At 45.8% G+C, this 17,788-nt stretch overlaps 1 protein-coding gene across 3 annotated transcripts in view; it reads left to right on the top strand.

Moving 5' to 3' along the window:
• TMEM131 (transmembrane protein 131) overlaps positions 1-17,788 on the top strand; it is a 186,679-nt gene that overhangs the window by 157,485 nt on the left and 11,406 nt on the right. For all 3 annotated transcript variants that reach the window (XM_061431586.1, XM_061431587.1, XM_061431584.1), the window contains 8 exons: positions 3,968-4,119; positions 4,523-4,665; positions 5,104-5,290; positions 6,656-6,841; positions 7,642-7,800; positions 8,411-8,991; positions 13,877-14,052; positions 17,152-17,279. In XM_061431586.1, the coding sequence (XP_061287570.1) occupies positions 3,968-4,119; positions 4,523-4,665; positions 5,104-5,290; positions 6,656-6,841; positions 7,642-7,800; positions 8,411-8,991; positions 13,877-14,052; positions 17,152-17,279 (1,712 nt within the window). The remainder of the gene's footprint in view (positions 1-3,967; positions 4,120-4,522; positions 4,666-5,103; positions 5,291-6,655; positions 6,842-7,641; positions 7,801-8,410; positions 8,992-13,876; positions 14,053-17,151; positions 17,280-17,788) is intronic.

Here is a 17,788-nt window from a genome sequence, read left to right as displayed (position 1 = left end):
TGCACACCAGCCCCGCGGGCTGTGGACCCTCCACCAGTTCAGCCCTCTGATTTTCCCTGACTCTTCATTTACACCTGTGTTAACTTTGGTGTGTGTTTTTCTTGTGTGGTGCCATGTTTCCCAAATCTGGGTATAGGCTCCTTGAGGACTTGTCTTCTATTTATCTTAGTTTTTCTCACATTTATAAAACGAAAGGTGTTGAATGAGTAAGAGTGAGAATCTAGTTAATCTTCCATCATCTGAATGACTTTGATGGGAACAGTCGTCTGCCCCTCCTTTCTCTCCTCGCTGTGAGCCCTTGCAGTGCACAGGTCCCAGTCTGTCAGGGAGCTGTGACTTGGCTGCTTCCCATTTGGAGCAAGGGAGGTCGGCTCCTGGGGTCCTCATGCCTGTGTACCTCCTAGCTTGGTCACCTCGACCAAGCGTGTCAGCCTTTCCAAACTTGAGCCTCTGTTGCAATGTGAACTTAATAATCTGGATGTCACAGGGGTTTTTAACAGATGAAACAAACCAACATGGAAGCCCTTAGATGAATCGCTTGGCGAATGGGAAGCCCTTGGGGAATGTGGACTGCATGAGTCAGTCTGTGGCTCACAGGCGAGAATGAAAGGTTTTCAGCATTCCCTGAGTAGCTAGTATGTGTCAGCACCATGTCGGGTGCATTCACGTTTGTAATTTCGCATAATCACTACAACAGCCTGGCTGGGCTATCACTAGCCACCCTGAGAGATAAGTATTTCACATGTTCTGCTGGTGGTGGAAGAACAGAGCTCAGGGAGAGGAAGTACCTTGGCCGAGTTCATACCTGTGATGGCTGGCAGGGCCAAGTTCACATGTAGTTCCCCCAGAGTCGGGAGCCCTTGCCCAGGCTTATGTGACACATGGGCATTACTGGTTAGGAATCACTAACTACTCTCCAGCCACATGTTTTATAGTTTTTCAAGTATTTGTGTTCTTTCCCATAATTTTATGTTTTAATCTATAAAACATATATTAGCCAGACCTTTATGGAATACTTTTTATAGATCTATTTTTAAGTCAGTCTTATATAAGAAAGTTATTTTTCTAAGTAATTTTCAATTTTTTTTTTTTTTCTGCTGAGTAATAGGTAGAACACTAGACTAAAATTTAGAGAGTCTCATATTCTAATCCATGCCATTCTCTTGGAATCATTTTTAAAATTTTCTTTGTTTCTGTCCATAAAGATACCATTAAAAAATGCCATAAAAATAATAAGTTCAGGGTTATCCAAATATCTAGATATTATCCAGATATCTAAATGATAATATCTAGAAAGTTCAGTAACCACAAATTCCGTTCACTCTGCACTTATAAAGAGAGAAAATAAACATAAGAAGTAAATGACCTAGTATTTGCCTTTCTTATCTTACCAAATCTTTGGTGGTACCTGTAAGATGTAGGTATTATAAGAGGTAGGAAGATGAATAAGAATGCCCTAGATCCCAGAAATTTATTCTAAATAAGAAATTCTGGAGGAGGTCTTCAGTTCAGCTTCAAATAAATTCTCTCACAGTTCTCTACGGTGCTGTAAAACTGTGGATCTAAAATTATTTGATCTCAGGATTCCTTTACAGTCTGAAAAATAATTTAGGATTTCTGCTTTATCTCAGTTTTTAAAAATTATTAAGGACTCCAGAGAGGTTTTTTGTTTTTGCAGGTTATATCTGTCAGTATTGACCATATTAGAAATGAAAACTGAGATCCTTAAAATAGTGATTTAATTCATTTAAAATAATGATAAGCCCATTCTGTTTGACAGATAATATAAAAATGAAAAAATAGATATGTATTTTTTAAAACAGTTTTGCAATAAGAACAGATTGTTTTACATTTTTACAGAGTTCTTCAGTGGCTCTCAGACTTAATATACAGATAGATTCTCATGTCTGCTTCTGCATTCAGCCCCTTAAGATGTATTGTGTTGGTTGAAGTATATGATAAAGATCTGATCCGACCTGACACATGCATGTAGTTGCAGAAAGGATGTCTTAATTGCCTTTTTAGCTGTCATAACACTATATACACCAATCATTTGGAAAATATTGGTCACTAACATATGCAGAGCTTCCAAATGTTGATACAGTTCACTCTGCAGTATCCAAAAAATCATGTTCATCCCTGTAACCATGAATCTCATCAGGGAATTCTTTAACTATTGGGAAGCTCTCAAGTTCACAAGGCCAAAATTCTAAATTACACTCAAACAGTTGAATTTTACCATTGGCAACAAATGCTTCAGTTGCTTTCCTTAAAGGAACAGATGGACTTCATTTTTGTGGAAATGTCTACTAAATACTCCAGTCTGAATAGTCATATATTGACTCTCAGTCATTTTTCAAATAGAAATGGAGCCCCTTGAGGAAGGAGCTAGTTCTGTTGGCATCTCAAATAGCTCTTCCAGACGGCATGGGCCAGCCTGCTGCAGGGGCGCCTCAGGCATACCTCGTTCTATCACACGGTAGTGAAGAGCCTCGTGCTCAAGGGTTGAGGTTTAAGATTAATATTTATTACTAGTTAATCAGTCACAGGTTTTGGTTTGGGTTTTTGTTAGCTGTAAGTGCCTGGCAGTGAAGAAAAGCCATGGCTACCAGGGAGGTTTGATAAGGCTACCTTGCTTCTAGCTAAAGGGTCAGCAGTTTAATTACCCACCATTGCTTTTGCTTGTGCTAATGTTAACACAGTGAAAAAGGCAAAGAACTTTGGTCTGTGTTGTGAAAGTAGTTTTGACACACCTAAAAAGACCTCTCAGATCCCCAAGGGTCCATGAATCCCTCTTCAAGAACCACCACTATGAAAATTACTGAGTGTTAGCCCAGAGCTATCACAGAATCCTAAAGTATTTTCCATGTCATCAGAATTTGTTTGTTGGGACTATAGGTATAGTGTATAATGTGCTTGTCAGTTACTCAGAACAGTTTATTTAAAGGGAACCTATTCACCAGCCATTTGGGAGCAGTCAGAACATTGTTGTACTAGGAGACATTGACAGAGAAGAATTTTCAATGCAGGAAAAAAATAGCCGCCTCAGAAGAGAGAGTTGAAAAGTAGTGTGCTTCACAGAGTTTATTAGCTATGAAATTATGTCCATAGAATCATGCTGTTGAAATAGATCTGTGTATAGTAGAAAATCATAGAAAATTCACTCTCCTCCCACAGGTTAGCAGGTATATAAAGTGCCATGGACATTTATACCCAAGTACTGCCAGCCCTTCCGCCCCCAAAAAAGTTTAAACTTAATGTTACTTGAAATCAGAGCAGTGTTAACTATGATTTTTTTTTTTAATAAAAAGCAAATCTTTTTAATCTTATCTGTAACTGTCAAGAAGTCATATTTTGATTATTAAACTGAACTTATTTGAACTTTAAATCATTAAGTGTTTATGAAACAATAATAAGGGGCTTAGCTTTCAAAATAAAATTCAAAGATAGATTGATATGAATTGGAAATACCTTCATAAATAAAATGATGTGGCCTTAAAACTCTGCAGCCAGTAGCCTTCTGAGGGGAGAGACAGGAAAACCATGACTGACAGGTGAGGGGCAGCACCAGCAGGACTTCAGGACGCTGGGCGCTGGCCACTCAGCTGTTTGCTTTGTGTTAAAGCGTTGAGCTGCTCATCTCTTGGGTGTGTGTCCTTTTCTGGTTTTTTATGTCATGTTTCAGAACCTTTAACGTTAAAAGATCTGTACACAAAAACAAGTGCTTAGTACAAACATGAAGACTCTGGTGACCTGGGGAATAAAACCCCTTTGGGGACTTAATGCAGAATATGAAGTTGTCATCATCGGTTGCTCTGCTTGACAGCTATCCAGGATCTAAATCATAAGGGATAAATTTGTTTAGTCATTTTGAGAAACTAATACTCGGCTGTGGATGGGGTAAAGGGGAAAAATTTTTTCCAGAAAATATACTAATGACTCTTGTTTGTTTGCCCAATGATTCAAGGCTCACCCACTGCAGAGTTCAACAGGATTCACAGAGGGCCTCTCTCGACATTTAGTTTTAAACTTAATTTTAAAACCTGGAGAAAAGAAATCTGTCAAAGTAAAGTTTACTCCAGTTCACAATAGAACTGTTTCTTCCCTAATCATAATCAGGTATGTTCTGTGATTTAAGTGTGGGTTGACTTCTGGTACTTATATAAGAGTCCTTTCTTGATTTGTTTCAATATTAATATTTGCATTTATTTATGAAACAGGGTATTCATTTTGTCCAAAATATGTGCACACACGCACACCAAACCTCATGAAACATAACATTGTGATTATATTTTTAGCTAAAAGACATGACTAGTGTCTACTGTACATGTGTGACTCTTGAAAATGTAAAACTCTTGCTCTTCGTCATGTAAACGTTTTTAAATTTTTCAAGTGCCAACGTTTGACCGTTCAATTTACTGTATTAATCTTCACATTGTTTATAAAGCAGCAGTAAAACTCAAGATCAAAAGATTGTGCAAATTTAAGGGGAGGACAATCTGGGCTTCTTCTTCTTATGTAGAAATAACCTGACTGTGATGGATGCCGTGATGGTCCAAGGACAGGGGACAACCGAGAACCTGAGGGTGGCAGGCAAGCTTCCGGGCCCAGGGAGCTCCTTACGCTTCAAAATCACAGAAGCACTGCTGAAAGACTGTACGGAGGGTGAGTGTTCTTGTCGTAGGCACGCGCACGAATATCAGCGCTCCTTTTCAACAGTAAGTGGTTCCAGAAACAGGAACACTGTTTCTACATGGGCATGTGCATGTATGACTGATGAGTACTTGAGACTTTAAGGGAGCACCCGGACTCGCTTTCAGAGTTGTTGCATTTGGATCTTACGAGCTTTGAAGTATCAGTGTTCATTGCATACCTTAGCTGATTTACTCTGAATGTGAAATACAAAGCCTAATTAAACTTCCGCCATCTAAAATGACTTAACAAATAAGAGAACTTCCTGATGAAACTTGGGTGGTGGCTCATCCCTTTGGCCTGAGGAGCTCCGTCATAATCTCTGGGATACGTTCGTGAAGGATGTGTTATCGTCACTTGGACCTGGTGCACGGGACAGCAAGATTTACACTCCTCATTTTTTCCCTTTAGGTATGAGACTAAGGGAACCCAATTTCACATTGAAAAGAACATTTAAAGTAGAGAACACAGGACAACTTCCAATTCACATAGAAACCATTGAAGTCAGTGGGTACTCCTGTGAGGGATATGGCTTTAAAGTCGTCAATTGTCAAGAGTTTGCACTGAGCGCCAATGCCTCTAAAGACATAGTCATTCTGTAAGTATTTTCTCATAAGATGATGAATCACTAAATCTTTTTTTTTCCCACTTAGTCTTTGGTTATTTCTTCATTTCTTTGTTTTCAAAATTGTGGAAACTCCAAAGTAGATCAGATAAACTAAGAAACCAGTTTCAAAATTATTTTCGATTTTTGCACCTTGTTTTATGTCCCTGGATATGTTCCAGTGTCTCCTGGTTCATTGTCTATGGAAAATTGAATATGTATCCTGCTGTTGTGTAAAAACTATAAATTTTAAATATGTTGAATTGGTTCATAGTGCTTTTCAGGTCAGGTCTACTATATCCTTCTGCTTTTTTGCCTATTCTTTCTATTAGTTTTTGAGCGCTTGATATTGAAACTCCAACTAAAAATCTTAACTTATCTACTTAAAAAGTAATTATATAGTGGAACTATGGGGTCGCAAAGAGTCGGACACGACTGAGCGACTGATCTGATCTGATCTGATAAGTATATGTGTGTGTGTGTGTATATATATATAGTGGGACTATATGTAACTTTATTTGAAGTCTCCTGTAAATGTGTTATCATGCTTTCATAATTTAAAACATACTTAATTTTTTAAAAACTCTCAAGTTTTTGTAGAGAACCAACTATAAGATCATTCTCAGTAGAGCAGACACTGGGTCTCACACATGCAGTTTTCCCAGGTCGTGTGAGAGTTTGGTCAGAAAACAGTGGTAATGCCTACATGGGTAATAGTTGCAGCACGTTTTAACAATTGACAGCTTGTTATAAAGGTTCACTAATAAACGTAACCACCGCCCCTTAGTCGAACGCTCACTCCATGGTCCTCAGCGGGCGGCGTCTTCGTTAGTGCCTCTCTCACTCATGTGAGGCGCAGCACTCTGCACCTGCAGGTTCAGTGGGGAGTAAGACACCTGGCCTCAAGATGCAGGTCGTGTGCTTGGAGAGCTTACAGTTAACACAAAAACTAAATAATTGGGACAGAAAGCAGTGCTTGAGGAGATGTACATCAGTAGGGCTGGGATGGGTTTCTTGGGGGGAAAAAAGGCATTATTGCGAGTGTATCATGGGAGAGGAGAGGGAATTAAATACAGGAAAAAAAAAAAGGAAAGGAAACAAGCTCAGAGACTTCTCTCTGAATTACTGATTTTGGAAAGTCAACCATTGTTCTCTTTCTATGTAGTTTCTAGTTATCCACAAAATAAAGTTGTTTTGGTTATTTAACCTCATAGGACAATACTTTGTCCATCTGAAAATGAGAAAGTTGAATAAAAGTGCCAATCTCTAAAATTCCGTGCTCTGTTTCAAATTATTATATTTAAACTGCTTGCAGTATATTTTTAAAAACCTAGTCTCACTGCCACCTTTGCATTTTAGGTTTACTCCTGATTTCACGGCTTCTAGAGTCATCCGTGAACTGAAGTTTATAACAGCCAGTGGCTCTGAGTTTGTGTTTGTATTGAATGCATCCCTTCCTTACCATATGTTAGCAACCTGTGCAGAAGCCCTGCCCAGGCCCAACTGGGAGCTGGCTCTGTACATCATCATCTCAGGAATAATGAGGTACTTGTGTCTTCTTTCGAGGTTGGTGTGTATGTATCACTTGACGCTGTTGATCACGGCTCCCCCTGGGTGCCAGGCACTGCTCTGATTGCCGGGGATCCACCCAATGGACAAAAGAGGCAGCCCTGCCTAGTCAGGCTTACATATACCAGTGGGAGCAGTCAGACCTAAACCCCTCTTGGATGACATATGCAGTAAACCAGAGTCTTTTCTACCTATAAAATTTGTTACACACATACAGTACAGCTTAATTTCTTAAAGGAAAAAAAAAGCCTCATAATTTACCAGGAAATTACTTGATTTGGGCATATGAAATGTACTCAAACATAATAGGGTAGGCTAATTGAGTCATATCGTACCTAAAGAATGTAAAACTGATGAGAAATATTTTTTAAGCCCTTAGCATCCTCATCCTTTTTTCAGTCTGTTTCTTTATTTTTTAAGAATGAGATCTACTCGCCTCTCAATTAACTTGCATGTTTACCCAACCCATCCTTCAAGGGAAGAGAGTTGGTCTGGAGAGTTAGAACTAAAGAGCTGCTGCTTGGCAGAAGGAAAGGTGCCCTCCAGTGTCTGTTCTGATTCTAGTGGTTATCTCCTCCGTACAAGCCTGCCTGTACACTGGCACGCTGGAGAAGTCTGTGGGCAGACTTTTATCCCAGATGCTTTTGCTCGTCACAGGCATTTTGTTTTTTTATATTGTTGTGTACTTTACCAAGAAACTCTGCCCTTAGTATCAAATCCTGCTGCTCTCGCACTAACACGTGAACCCGGATTCTCCATCTTTTCTCCCCCTGCAGTGCGCTGTTTCTCTTGGTAATTGGAACAGCCTATTTAGAAGCTCAAGGAATTTGGGAGCCCTTCCGAAGGCGGCTGTCCTTTGAGGCCTCGAACCCGCCCTTTGATGTGGGGAGACCATTTGATCTCAGGAGAATCGTTGGTATTTCATCTGAAGGAAAGTATGTGCACCTGCTGGAGATAAATTCTCTAATATGCATAGATTTGGCTGATGTAATTAAAAGAAAAAATAAGTTTCTTCTTTTTGTCTTTGCTCGGGGGAAAAAATTGTAATGCCCTGTGTATCACTCTCAGTTACTGAGAACTCTTAGAAGATCCCATGTGTTTATTACATTGATGAGGGTTAAAATACTCTACCTGAGGCCAGTGACTTACTGCCCAAATTTTCAGATAGAACAGACCCAGTAGAGTTGTGAAAAGTATCCTATTTCTTGTCACGGGTAGAACTACCCAAGGGTCATTCATATATGCAGTGGCTCTACTGATGAAGTACGTATAATTTTTTTCTATTTACTTCTGTACTTCGACGTCCCGGGTCTTAGTTGTGGCACATGGGATCTTCGTTCGTCCCTGAAGGCATGCAGGATCTTGGTTGTGGCATGCAGACTCTGAGCTGCAGCATGTGGGATCTAGTCCCCGACCAGGGTACAAACCTGGGCCCCCTCCGTGAGTTGGGAGCGTGGAGACGTAGCCACTGGACCACATGAATGTCCTGTAATTTTCTTTTAATGTTAGATCTCACAGTTTGCTATTACTGATCATTTTTTTCAGCTTGAACACACTCAGCTGTGACCCCGGTCACAGTCGGGGCTTCTGTGGAGCAGGTGGCTCGGCCTCCCGGCCCGGCGCAGGGAGTCACAAGCAGTGTAGCCCGTCGGTCCACCCGCACAGCAGTCACAGCAATAGAAACTCGGCTGACGTGGAAAACGTCAGAGCCAAAAACAGTGCGAGTGCCTCTGGCAGGACTAATGCCCAGTCGGCGAGCAAAGCCAGCCCACTGGTCTTCGAGTCCCACAGCATGGCCCAGGGTCACACCGCAGGCCGGAAGTCCAAGGGGGCCAGACAGGGCCAGCACAGCAGCCAGCACCATGGCCACAGCCCCCTGGAACAGCACTCGCCCCCGCCGCCGCCGCCAGTGCCTCAGCAGCAGGAGCCACAGCCCGAGAGGCTGTCCCCTGCGCCCCTCGCACCCCCGCCCCACCCAGAGCACCCCGGCAGCACCCGGCACAGCTCCGAGGACTCAGACATCACCAGTCTCATCGAAGCCATGGACAAAGACTTCGAGCACCACGACGCCCCGCCCCTAGATGTGTTTACAGAGCAGCCGCCTTCACCCTTGTCGAAAAGCAAAGGTAACCATACCTTCTCACTTCTGGGACAGTGTGACACTCAAGGGGACAGCCAGTGCGTGTGTAGGGGGCTATCTCAGTCGTAATTGTGATGAGCAGCTAATTTAGCAGGTGTTCTTCTGGCTCACATTCATCTCTGCCCTTGGACTTCAGCTCTTTCGCATCAAGATGCAAATAGAAGTATCTGAGTGTCATAAAAGATACCCATATTTCTCTTACCAAATTACCAAGCACTTACCAATTCAGGAATTTGTTGGACACCTACTGTTTTTATTTTCACTGCCTGTGATGACTATGTTACTGTGGTAGGTTGAGCTTTTTCTTTTCCATCATTAAAATAGTTTTTAACACAGTGGTAAATGGCAGTCATCTGCCTTTTGACCCAAAAATAGGATTTCTGTACAACCTGCACTTTAGAGCAGGGATTGGCAAACCACAGCCCGTGGACAAAGCCGTCACCTGTCCTCGGGCCAGCGTGCCTGTTCGTTCACACGTCATCTGTGCGGCTTTCGTGCCGCAGCAGCAGAGGCTGTCAGGGCGGAAACCTGAAGGCGCTTACTGCCTGGCCCTTCCCAGAAGCGGCCAACCCTGCTTTAGAGCTCCTTATGCTGTTTTCACCCCAGGTGACTCAGTGGTAAAGGATCTGTCTGCCAGTGCAGGAGACGTGAGTTCCATCCTTGGGTCAGGAAGATCCCTTGGAGGAGGAGATGGCAGCCCACTCCAGTATTCTTTCCTGGAGAATCCCACGGACAGAAGAGCCTGGCGAGCTATAGTCCATGGGTCACAGAGCGTTGGACATGACTGAGCATGCATACATACGTGCTGTATTAATCATCTGTCTGTAAGCAACAGATTGCCCCAAAACCCAGTGACTTAGACCCCATCATTTACTAGCACAGTTTCTAGGGGTCAGGCATCTGGGCACAGCTTGCCAGGTTCTCACAGAACGGCAGTCAAGGTGTCGCCTGGGGCTAAAGTCTTTGCAAGGTTCAGCTGCTGGTGGACCTGCTTCCAGGCTCACTCAGGTGGCTGAGAGCAGGATTCAGTTCTTCATGGCCTGTTGGACTGCTGGTCTCAGTTTTTTGCTGACTATGGCCAGCAGCCTGTTGGGTCCTCTCTGTAGGGCAGCTCAGTGCAGTTGGCTTTACCAGAGCAAGCAGGCAAACATTCGAGAGAGAGAACAGGCTGGCGGACAGAAGTCTCGGTCTTCTGTGACCTACTTTTGGAAGTGACCTCCCATCACCTCTGCAGTGTCCTCAAGAGGAGTGAGGTCACCCACACTGAGATAGTTCCATGAGAGCATGACGTGGGGCTGCCTTCACAGAAGCCTACACACCACACATGCACTGCTGCTGCTGCTGCTAAGTCGCTTCAGTCGTGTCCGACTCTGTGCGACCCCATAGACGGCAGCCCACAAGGCTCCCCCGTCCCTGGGATTCTCCAGGCAAGAACACTGGAGTGGTTTGCCATTTCCTTCTCCAATGCATGAAAGTGAAAAGTGAAAGTGAGGTCGCTGAGTCTTGTCCGACTCTTTGCGACCCCATGGACTGCGGCCTTCCAGGCTCCTCCGTCCATGGGATTTTCCAGGCAAGAGTGCTGGAGTGGGGTGCCATTGCCTTCTCCGCCACACATGCACAGGCGGGCTTATTTGTAACTTCCCAAGTCCATATGTGAAAAACGGTAAATGGCCTCTGGCTGTATCTCAGTTTATTCCCTGTACAGCGTGAACTTTTTTGTGACTTACTCTCTCTTCTGTGGCAGCCATGCTGTGTTATTCTGAGCCTATTTCAGTACCCCCTCACTGATGTACCAGGAATTGCCTTTGGTTTGAACAGGGTACTTGGCAGCCCTGAGAAGCCAAAAGAAACCTGACCCTCCAGAGTCCAGGAGTTTTAGAAAATTTCTTAATTGCAGTGATATGAAGACTGGTTCTGTACAGTCTTCATAGAATTACTTGCATTTGGGTTTATAAGATAGTCAAAAGTCTTGAATAATATTTAACTTCTTCCACAGAAATCTTCTTTGTTGTTATCTCATTTTTCTAACACATTATTGACCAGAGACATATTAATACGTCTTTTATTACCTGAACATTATTGACCAGAGGTGTTTCAGTATTCACTTACATAAGAAATTGCCAGCCACTGGCATTCATTTCTGCAAAAATTCCCTGGTCAATAATGAGTAAATAGAGCTTACATATTTTAGGGTAATTTTTACAGTAATATTAAATGGATGCTTAAGGTTCCTCTTTTTAAAATTAGATCTGGTTACATAATGTGTTTTTCCCTTATCTAGAGCATAAGAAAATAAATATATATTTTATCTTATCTTAGCACAAAGAGAGGCTCTAGCAAAATGAACCCCTTGTTCCTTGGTCTAAGACAGCCCTCTGACACCGATACAATGGGCCCATCTTTTCTTTTCAGCGTCATTCATCTAGAACATAAGTTCTTTACTTTTCACGGTGGTCCTAGAGTCAACCTACTAAAAGCTATTTAATGATGGAGGTGATTCTTGAGGCCACGTAGAGACAGTGACTGCTGGCTTCACACGAGCAGCCACCGCTTTTGATATCCTTCCCAGCACTGCTGTTGGGAAAGAAGGAATGAGCCAGGCCTTCGTGTTGTTTTTTTCTTCAATAAGTGTTTTTATTGAAGCACAACATACATGTAGAAAATCAGTCTTTTAAATGAACTTTAAACGATGGGCATTGATCTTGGGGTTGCAGAGTAGTGCCACGGCGCTCATTTGCTCAGGAGTGTCCAACTCGTTGCAGCCCCATGGGCTGTAGCCCACCAGGCTCCTCTGTCCATGGAGTTCTCCAGGCAGGAATACTGGAGTGCGTTGTCATTTCCTCCTCCAGGGGATCTTCCCAACCCAGGGATTGAACCTGTGTCTCTTGAGTCTCCTAATTGGCAGGCGAATTCTTTACCAGTACTGCCACCTGGGAAGCTCTTGCGGAACAATGGTATTAATATATCATAAAACCATCAGCTGGTGGAACCTTTATCATCTCTCTAAAACTTACCCCAGCACCCCTGCCAAATAGCCTGTGTGTTTACGTTAAATATGTAATGTTTCTTTCCATTCTTTGGCACTTCTCTTTCCAGAAGTGCCCTGTTCTCTCCCCCGCCCTCCCCAAAATCTCAAAGAAATCTTCTTGTAATGAGCTTCAGCGATGTCTGGCTTTTGTAGACTGTTGAGAATGACCCCTTGTCATAGGAACAGGGTCTCCCCAGCCCTCGCCTTCTCTGAGTTAGACAGCTTGGAGTTAGACATCCCATCTCTTCTCTACCACCCCTGCAGTCACTGTCCCTCATGGAAGAGGGGCCCCAGAAATACCCTCCTTTCGTGGCTGGCCTGAGCAGGACCTCTGCAACTGGACAGCCTAGATTCTGTATTTCTCTGGTTTTTCCTCCCGTAACACGTGAGCCCTGGGGACTGGCTGGGCGCATTGCTGGATTGAGGGTTAAAACCCGAGAATGCGCTAAGCCGGGTGCGGCCACTTGCAGTGTCTGTATGCACTGCAGAAACCGCGGGATCTGTCGCCACCCTGGTGTCTGTCTGCCGTTGGCAGTCTGAGGGGCGGCTTTATCTTAGTTGGGGGGGTGCCAAGTGCCATGGGGTGGTGAGGCCAGGCTCTGCCTTCAGGCAGACCCAGATCACATCCTGGCTCTGCCACTTACTAACTAACTCTGTGATTTGGAGAAATTTAATTTAAAGTTTGAGTCACTGGCATCCATCAACAGTCACCATAAGGCATCAGGGTTTTCAATAAGGTATATTAAGGAGATATATTTTTAAATGACATAGAATGGGTTCAACGGTGGCAGATGTGGCTTCTGCAGCTGTGCCCAGCCTGCCTGCCCAGGTGGCTTCATGGATGTAGTCCGAGGGGTCGGCGTCCTCCCATGGGCTTCTCTGCTGCTCTGTTCCAGTTAGGGTGGAAGCTCCTTGAGGGCAGGGATTGTGTTGATGCTTCTCACTGCCGTATTCCCAGGACACACAGCACTGCAGTGCAGCGGGCACTCAGATGTTGTGGCTGTTTTCTTGTCTGTCTTGGGAGCGTCCACATTAGTTAAAATGATAGGCCTTTTGTCACTCTGTTTTACCTTCTGCCCATACATAGCAGCGGCTGGACACTGTCCAGGGGCTGCCTGTAATTCCTCCTCACAGCACTGTGAGGTCATCTCGCCGAGTCTGCAGATGAGAGGGCGAGATCAAGGAGCTACCAACGGGAGGGCCGGAATTTGTACTCAGCCGTCAGGGTTCTCGGCACCCCACAAGTGACACATGTGGCAGCTCATCCCGTGTCACCGTCAGGCTCCCATCACCAGAGAGGTTGACGGAATCTCTGGTTTTCACTCCTCTGACTTCTCAACGCTGTGTCATCTCTGGGATATAAAAGTACAGATGACCCTTGAGCAGCAAGCGTTTGAACTGCATAGGTCTACTTTTATGTGGATTTTTTCCAGCAGTAGAAACTACAGTACCACAGGGTCCCCAGTTGGGTGAATCTGGTTGCAGAGGAGCCACAGACTTGGAGGGCCGGCTGTAACCTGTATACGGATTAACCCCCTGTTGTTCAAGGGCCAGCTGTCTTCTAGAGACACATAGATTTGTGAAAACTAGTGAGTTGCCAAAACTCATTGAACTGTACACTTAAAATGGGCGTATCTTATTGTATATCACTTATGCCTCAAAAATTGTTGATCTTGTAAAATATTCTAATCAGAAAGTCAAATGTTAATTTGAGAAGCTTTAGAGAAGAAACAGAGAAACTGTTACTAATCAGAGTTCAGCCTCTTCAAAAAGAGTTTGAACGGCTGTGTTTTCCAAGCTGTTGAAATATCAAGGGCTCTTTTACTTTGACTCTCACCCACAGGGAAAGGAAAGCCTCCTCAGCGCAAGGTGAAGCCCCCCAAGAAGCAGGAGGAGAAGGAGAAGAAGGGAAAGGGGAGGGCCCTGGAAGACGAGCTGAAGGACTCCTTGGCTGACGACGACAGCTCCTCCACCACCACAGAGACCTCCAACCCAGACACAGAGCCTCTCCTCAAGGAGGTAGGGTGGCCTCGTGGGGCGGGGTGGGCGCAGAATGGCCATGCTCGGGGCATGTGCCCGCCCGGGTTACCTGTCTCCTGCACAGGCACCACAGCTCCGGGCGAGAATAAGTTCCTTTCCCCAGGGGACAGGTCAGGAAGCCTGCTAATAAGGTGGAATAGTTAGAAATTGGAAAGTTAGGGTCTGTCTGAAATAGTAACCACTCTGGCTCATGAAAATTGTCTCAGATTTTAAGTATCAAAAAAGGATGGGAAGGAGTTACCCCACTTTGTTTTGATTATATTGGCTGTGTCTGTTGTGCCGCCGCTGGCACAGTGAGCCCTGGGAGCAGGCAGAGCGGTGGCTGTGACCCAGCCCCAGGGGCCCCCTAGCTCCGAGCACTCCCCCAGCACACCAGAAAGGCGTCCTCACTCCCCACGCTCAGCTCCAAGGGGGTCGTGGGCATCAGGAGTCGTACTGCCAAATGCCTGGGCACCGTGGCTGCGAGGTGGATGGAGGGTGATGTTACTGCTGTGGCTGTGTCGGAGAGCGTGTGTTACAAGGTGTGAGGAAAAGTGAGGGTGTAATTCCCTTTGGACCTTTTATTTCTAAATGACCATATTTCAAATGTAAAATGAGCCAAATAGAGCCTTTAATATTGTGGGGCTGAATTTCTGTTTCGGTCTTAATCTAGTGGCTTAAGGAATCATTTCTTACAGACATCCAGCAGTGTCATCCTCACCTGTTAAGTTTTAAAGTCAAGTCTGCACATGACACTTCCTGTCACTGCCCTCGCCTGTGCGTCCCTGAGGCCTGGCAGCTGCTCTGGGCCCATTCAGCGCCGTCCATGGCTGGGGCTGGCACTCTGTGCCAGCTGCTACAGAGGAGCAGACGGCCAGCTCGTGGTCCTCAAGTGGGGTCTCAGCCCCTTGAGACAGGAACCTGGCCTTTCTGTCCTCGGCGGTTTCTCAGGCACCCAGCACGCAGATTCTCAACACATGTTTGCTGAGTGCATGGGGAGAAGAGAGCTGGAAAAGACACGCGTGCACGAGCAAATGACCTGCCGGGTTTGTAATCTAGTTGGGAAGAAACTAGAGCGTGTGTTTCACACACAAAACAGGCGAATGCATCAGTAACAAAGGAAAAACAGCAGAGGAACTTCAAGCATCTGGACAGCGTTCTCAGCACAGACTTGCTCCCCAGCTTTGCTTGCCTTCTTTCCGCCTTTCCAGCATTCGCCTGAGCACTCGCCCGGCACTCCCCTCCAGCCGAGCACCGCCGGCACTCTGTCCCCCACACCCTCCGGCATCATCCTCCCTCCTCTGCGATTCATTTCCTCCTGGTCGTCGGCTCTTGCCCCGTCATGTGCTTTCTCACAGATGCTGCTCCAGTCCGGCCACCTCCATGCCTGTTGCCATTCTCGCTGCTGAGCAGTTTTTATTCCTCCCCCTCAGCGCTCGCTGCTGCTGCTGTTGCTTTCAGTCACATGCGGGATTTACTTCCCCGACCAGGGATTGAACCTATGCCCCCTGCGGTGGAAGCTCAGTCCTAACCTCCAGACCACCGGGAACGTGCCCCTCCTCGCTCTGGCCTCAGCTCCGCGCTCTTGTTTCTTTGTAACTGACACATCCGCCTGTCGTGTGTGTTTTCTTCCCAACTAGATTACGAGCTTGGCAGGTCATTTGCTCGTGCACGTGTGTCTTTTCCAGCCCTCTTCTCCCCATGCACTCAGCAAACACGTGTTGGGAACCTGCATAGTGGGCGCTTAAGAAACAACCATGAAAATAAAAGAAGAAACAACCGTGGACAGAAGGGCCAGGTTCCTGTCCTCAGGCTCACGGTCTGCAAAGTTCTCCATGAGTCGGGTGGCCCCGGAACACTTCCTGCATGACTCAGCACAGTCACAGAAGGTGCTGGGGCAGGAGGGCGTTGTACCCTCTCTGCCATCAGGTGGATGGGTCTATGTGACCTGAACTGCAGCCTGACCCTGTCTTGTGGACACTCACCTGCCCTTTGGTGGGAGCTCTCCACCGCTCGCAGCAGCTCTGGCCTTCAGCCAGGGTGTCTCCCCGCAGTTGGCCCTGTGCGCCCTGACACAGAACCAGGCTTCTGTTTTTTCCACTTCACGCCCATGCTGTGTGTGGTCTTCTGCACGTGAGCAGCGCACGCCCGCTTTCCAGGTGGCTCCAGGGTGGTCACCAGTGCCTGAATGGTGTCTGCCCTGTTTAGAGACTAGCCCCCGGGCTCACGGGTGGGTGTAGCAGCGGCTCCCCTTAGTCTGGAGCGCCTGGTGTAGTTCCCATGAGCGCCTGAACTGGGACCCAGGGGCAGCATCACTGGGCTCGTCGAGCAGCACAGCTCTGAGCAGCACCTGGGCTGTGGCCTTTTCAGCCGACGGGACGGCTCCTAGGCTCCAGTCCAAGCCAGTGAACACTGCTGCGTGGACGCAAGTTGATCTGTGTCCGGTGTCTCCCTCCTGCTAGACTTCACCATCCTTGAGGGAAGGGACTGGGCCCTCTTGGTAACCCCGTTGCCTGACACCAGCGGGGTGACCAGGGAAGGATGGCTGAATAAGTGACTGAATGGCTGGGCCCCTCCCCTGGATGGTGCATCTGTTGGCATCCCAGCCGCCGCGACACTGTGACAGGCGTGCGTTACCATGAACACTTGGGGGGGACACGCTTTCGCCTGTGCTGTCTTCTCCCCTGGGGGCTTCCTCGTGCGCAGCATGAGGACCATCACCAGGAGTGTGTCGCTCTATCCTGCTGTCCTGCCTTACCTTTTCTTGTAAAAAGGGCAAGGCTTTGCTCCCCAATGCTTAACAACAAGCTATCAATCTGTTGCTACGACTGTCACCTCCTACTCTAGTCAGGATGTGAGTATAATTTTAAGTGACATGCCTTATAACTCAGACCCAGTAAAACATAATTATAATAAATCAAAGGCTGGAAAATTGACAGAACCACGTTGAGAGCGATTTGAAGAAAGGAGCTTGTCATTTGTATACTTGTGATATATGTATCTTTTCCGTCTTTGGTGTTGTGTCTCTGCCTTCAAATTAGGACTATATCAGGCATTTTTAATCTTACTCAGCAATTAAGTATACTTTTTTTTTTACAGGATACAGAAAAGCAAAAGGGAAAACAAGCCATGCCTGAAAAACATGAAAACGAAATGTCTCAAGTGAAACAAAAAAGCAAAAAAGTCTTAAATGTTAAGAAAGAAATCCCAGCAGATGTGAAACCCAGGTAAGAAAAGTATATGACTTCAGAGAAATGAGGTGTAAGTAAGAGGAGTTATGTGAGAACTCGTAATGGTTGTGTCTGCTTGACTGGTTTTTCTGGGGTTTTTTGCAACAAAAGCTATGTTCCTCTGGGTTTTTTCTGCTGCCCAGCATTCACTGTCCCTGGGGAGGGACAGGCACATGCTTCTGAGGTCAGACATACAAAAGGCAGAGTTAAAACTTGTAAAAACAGAAGAGGACCAGTGGTTAAAACACCTTGCTTCCACTTCGAGGGGCATGGGTTCAACCCCTGGTCAGGGAACTTAAGATCCCACATGCCACGTGGCTCAGCCAAAATATGGGTGGGGCGGGGAGGAATGGAGGAGAAAAATACAGTTGGTGATTTGCTCCCAGACAGAGAGCCATTTCACTTCTGCCCAAAACTGGACTTGATGTTCGTTCCAGCTGCAGGTATGAGCATAATTTCTCTCAAAGGAGCTCTGGGTCTGCTCACTCACCCGGGGCTGTCATGGG

The sequence above is a fragment of the Bos javanicus genome, chromosome 11 (assembly GCF_032452875.1).
Source record: "Bos javanicus breed banteng chromosome 11, ARS-OSU_banteng_1.0, whole genome shotgun sequence".
Lineage (NCBI taxonomy): Eukaryota > Metazoa > Chordata > Mammalia > Artiodactyla > Bovidae > Bos > Bos javanicus.
This window is presented reverse-complemented; position numbering and strand designations above follow the sequence as displayed.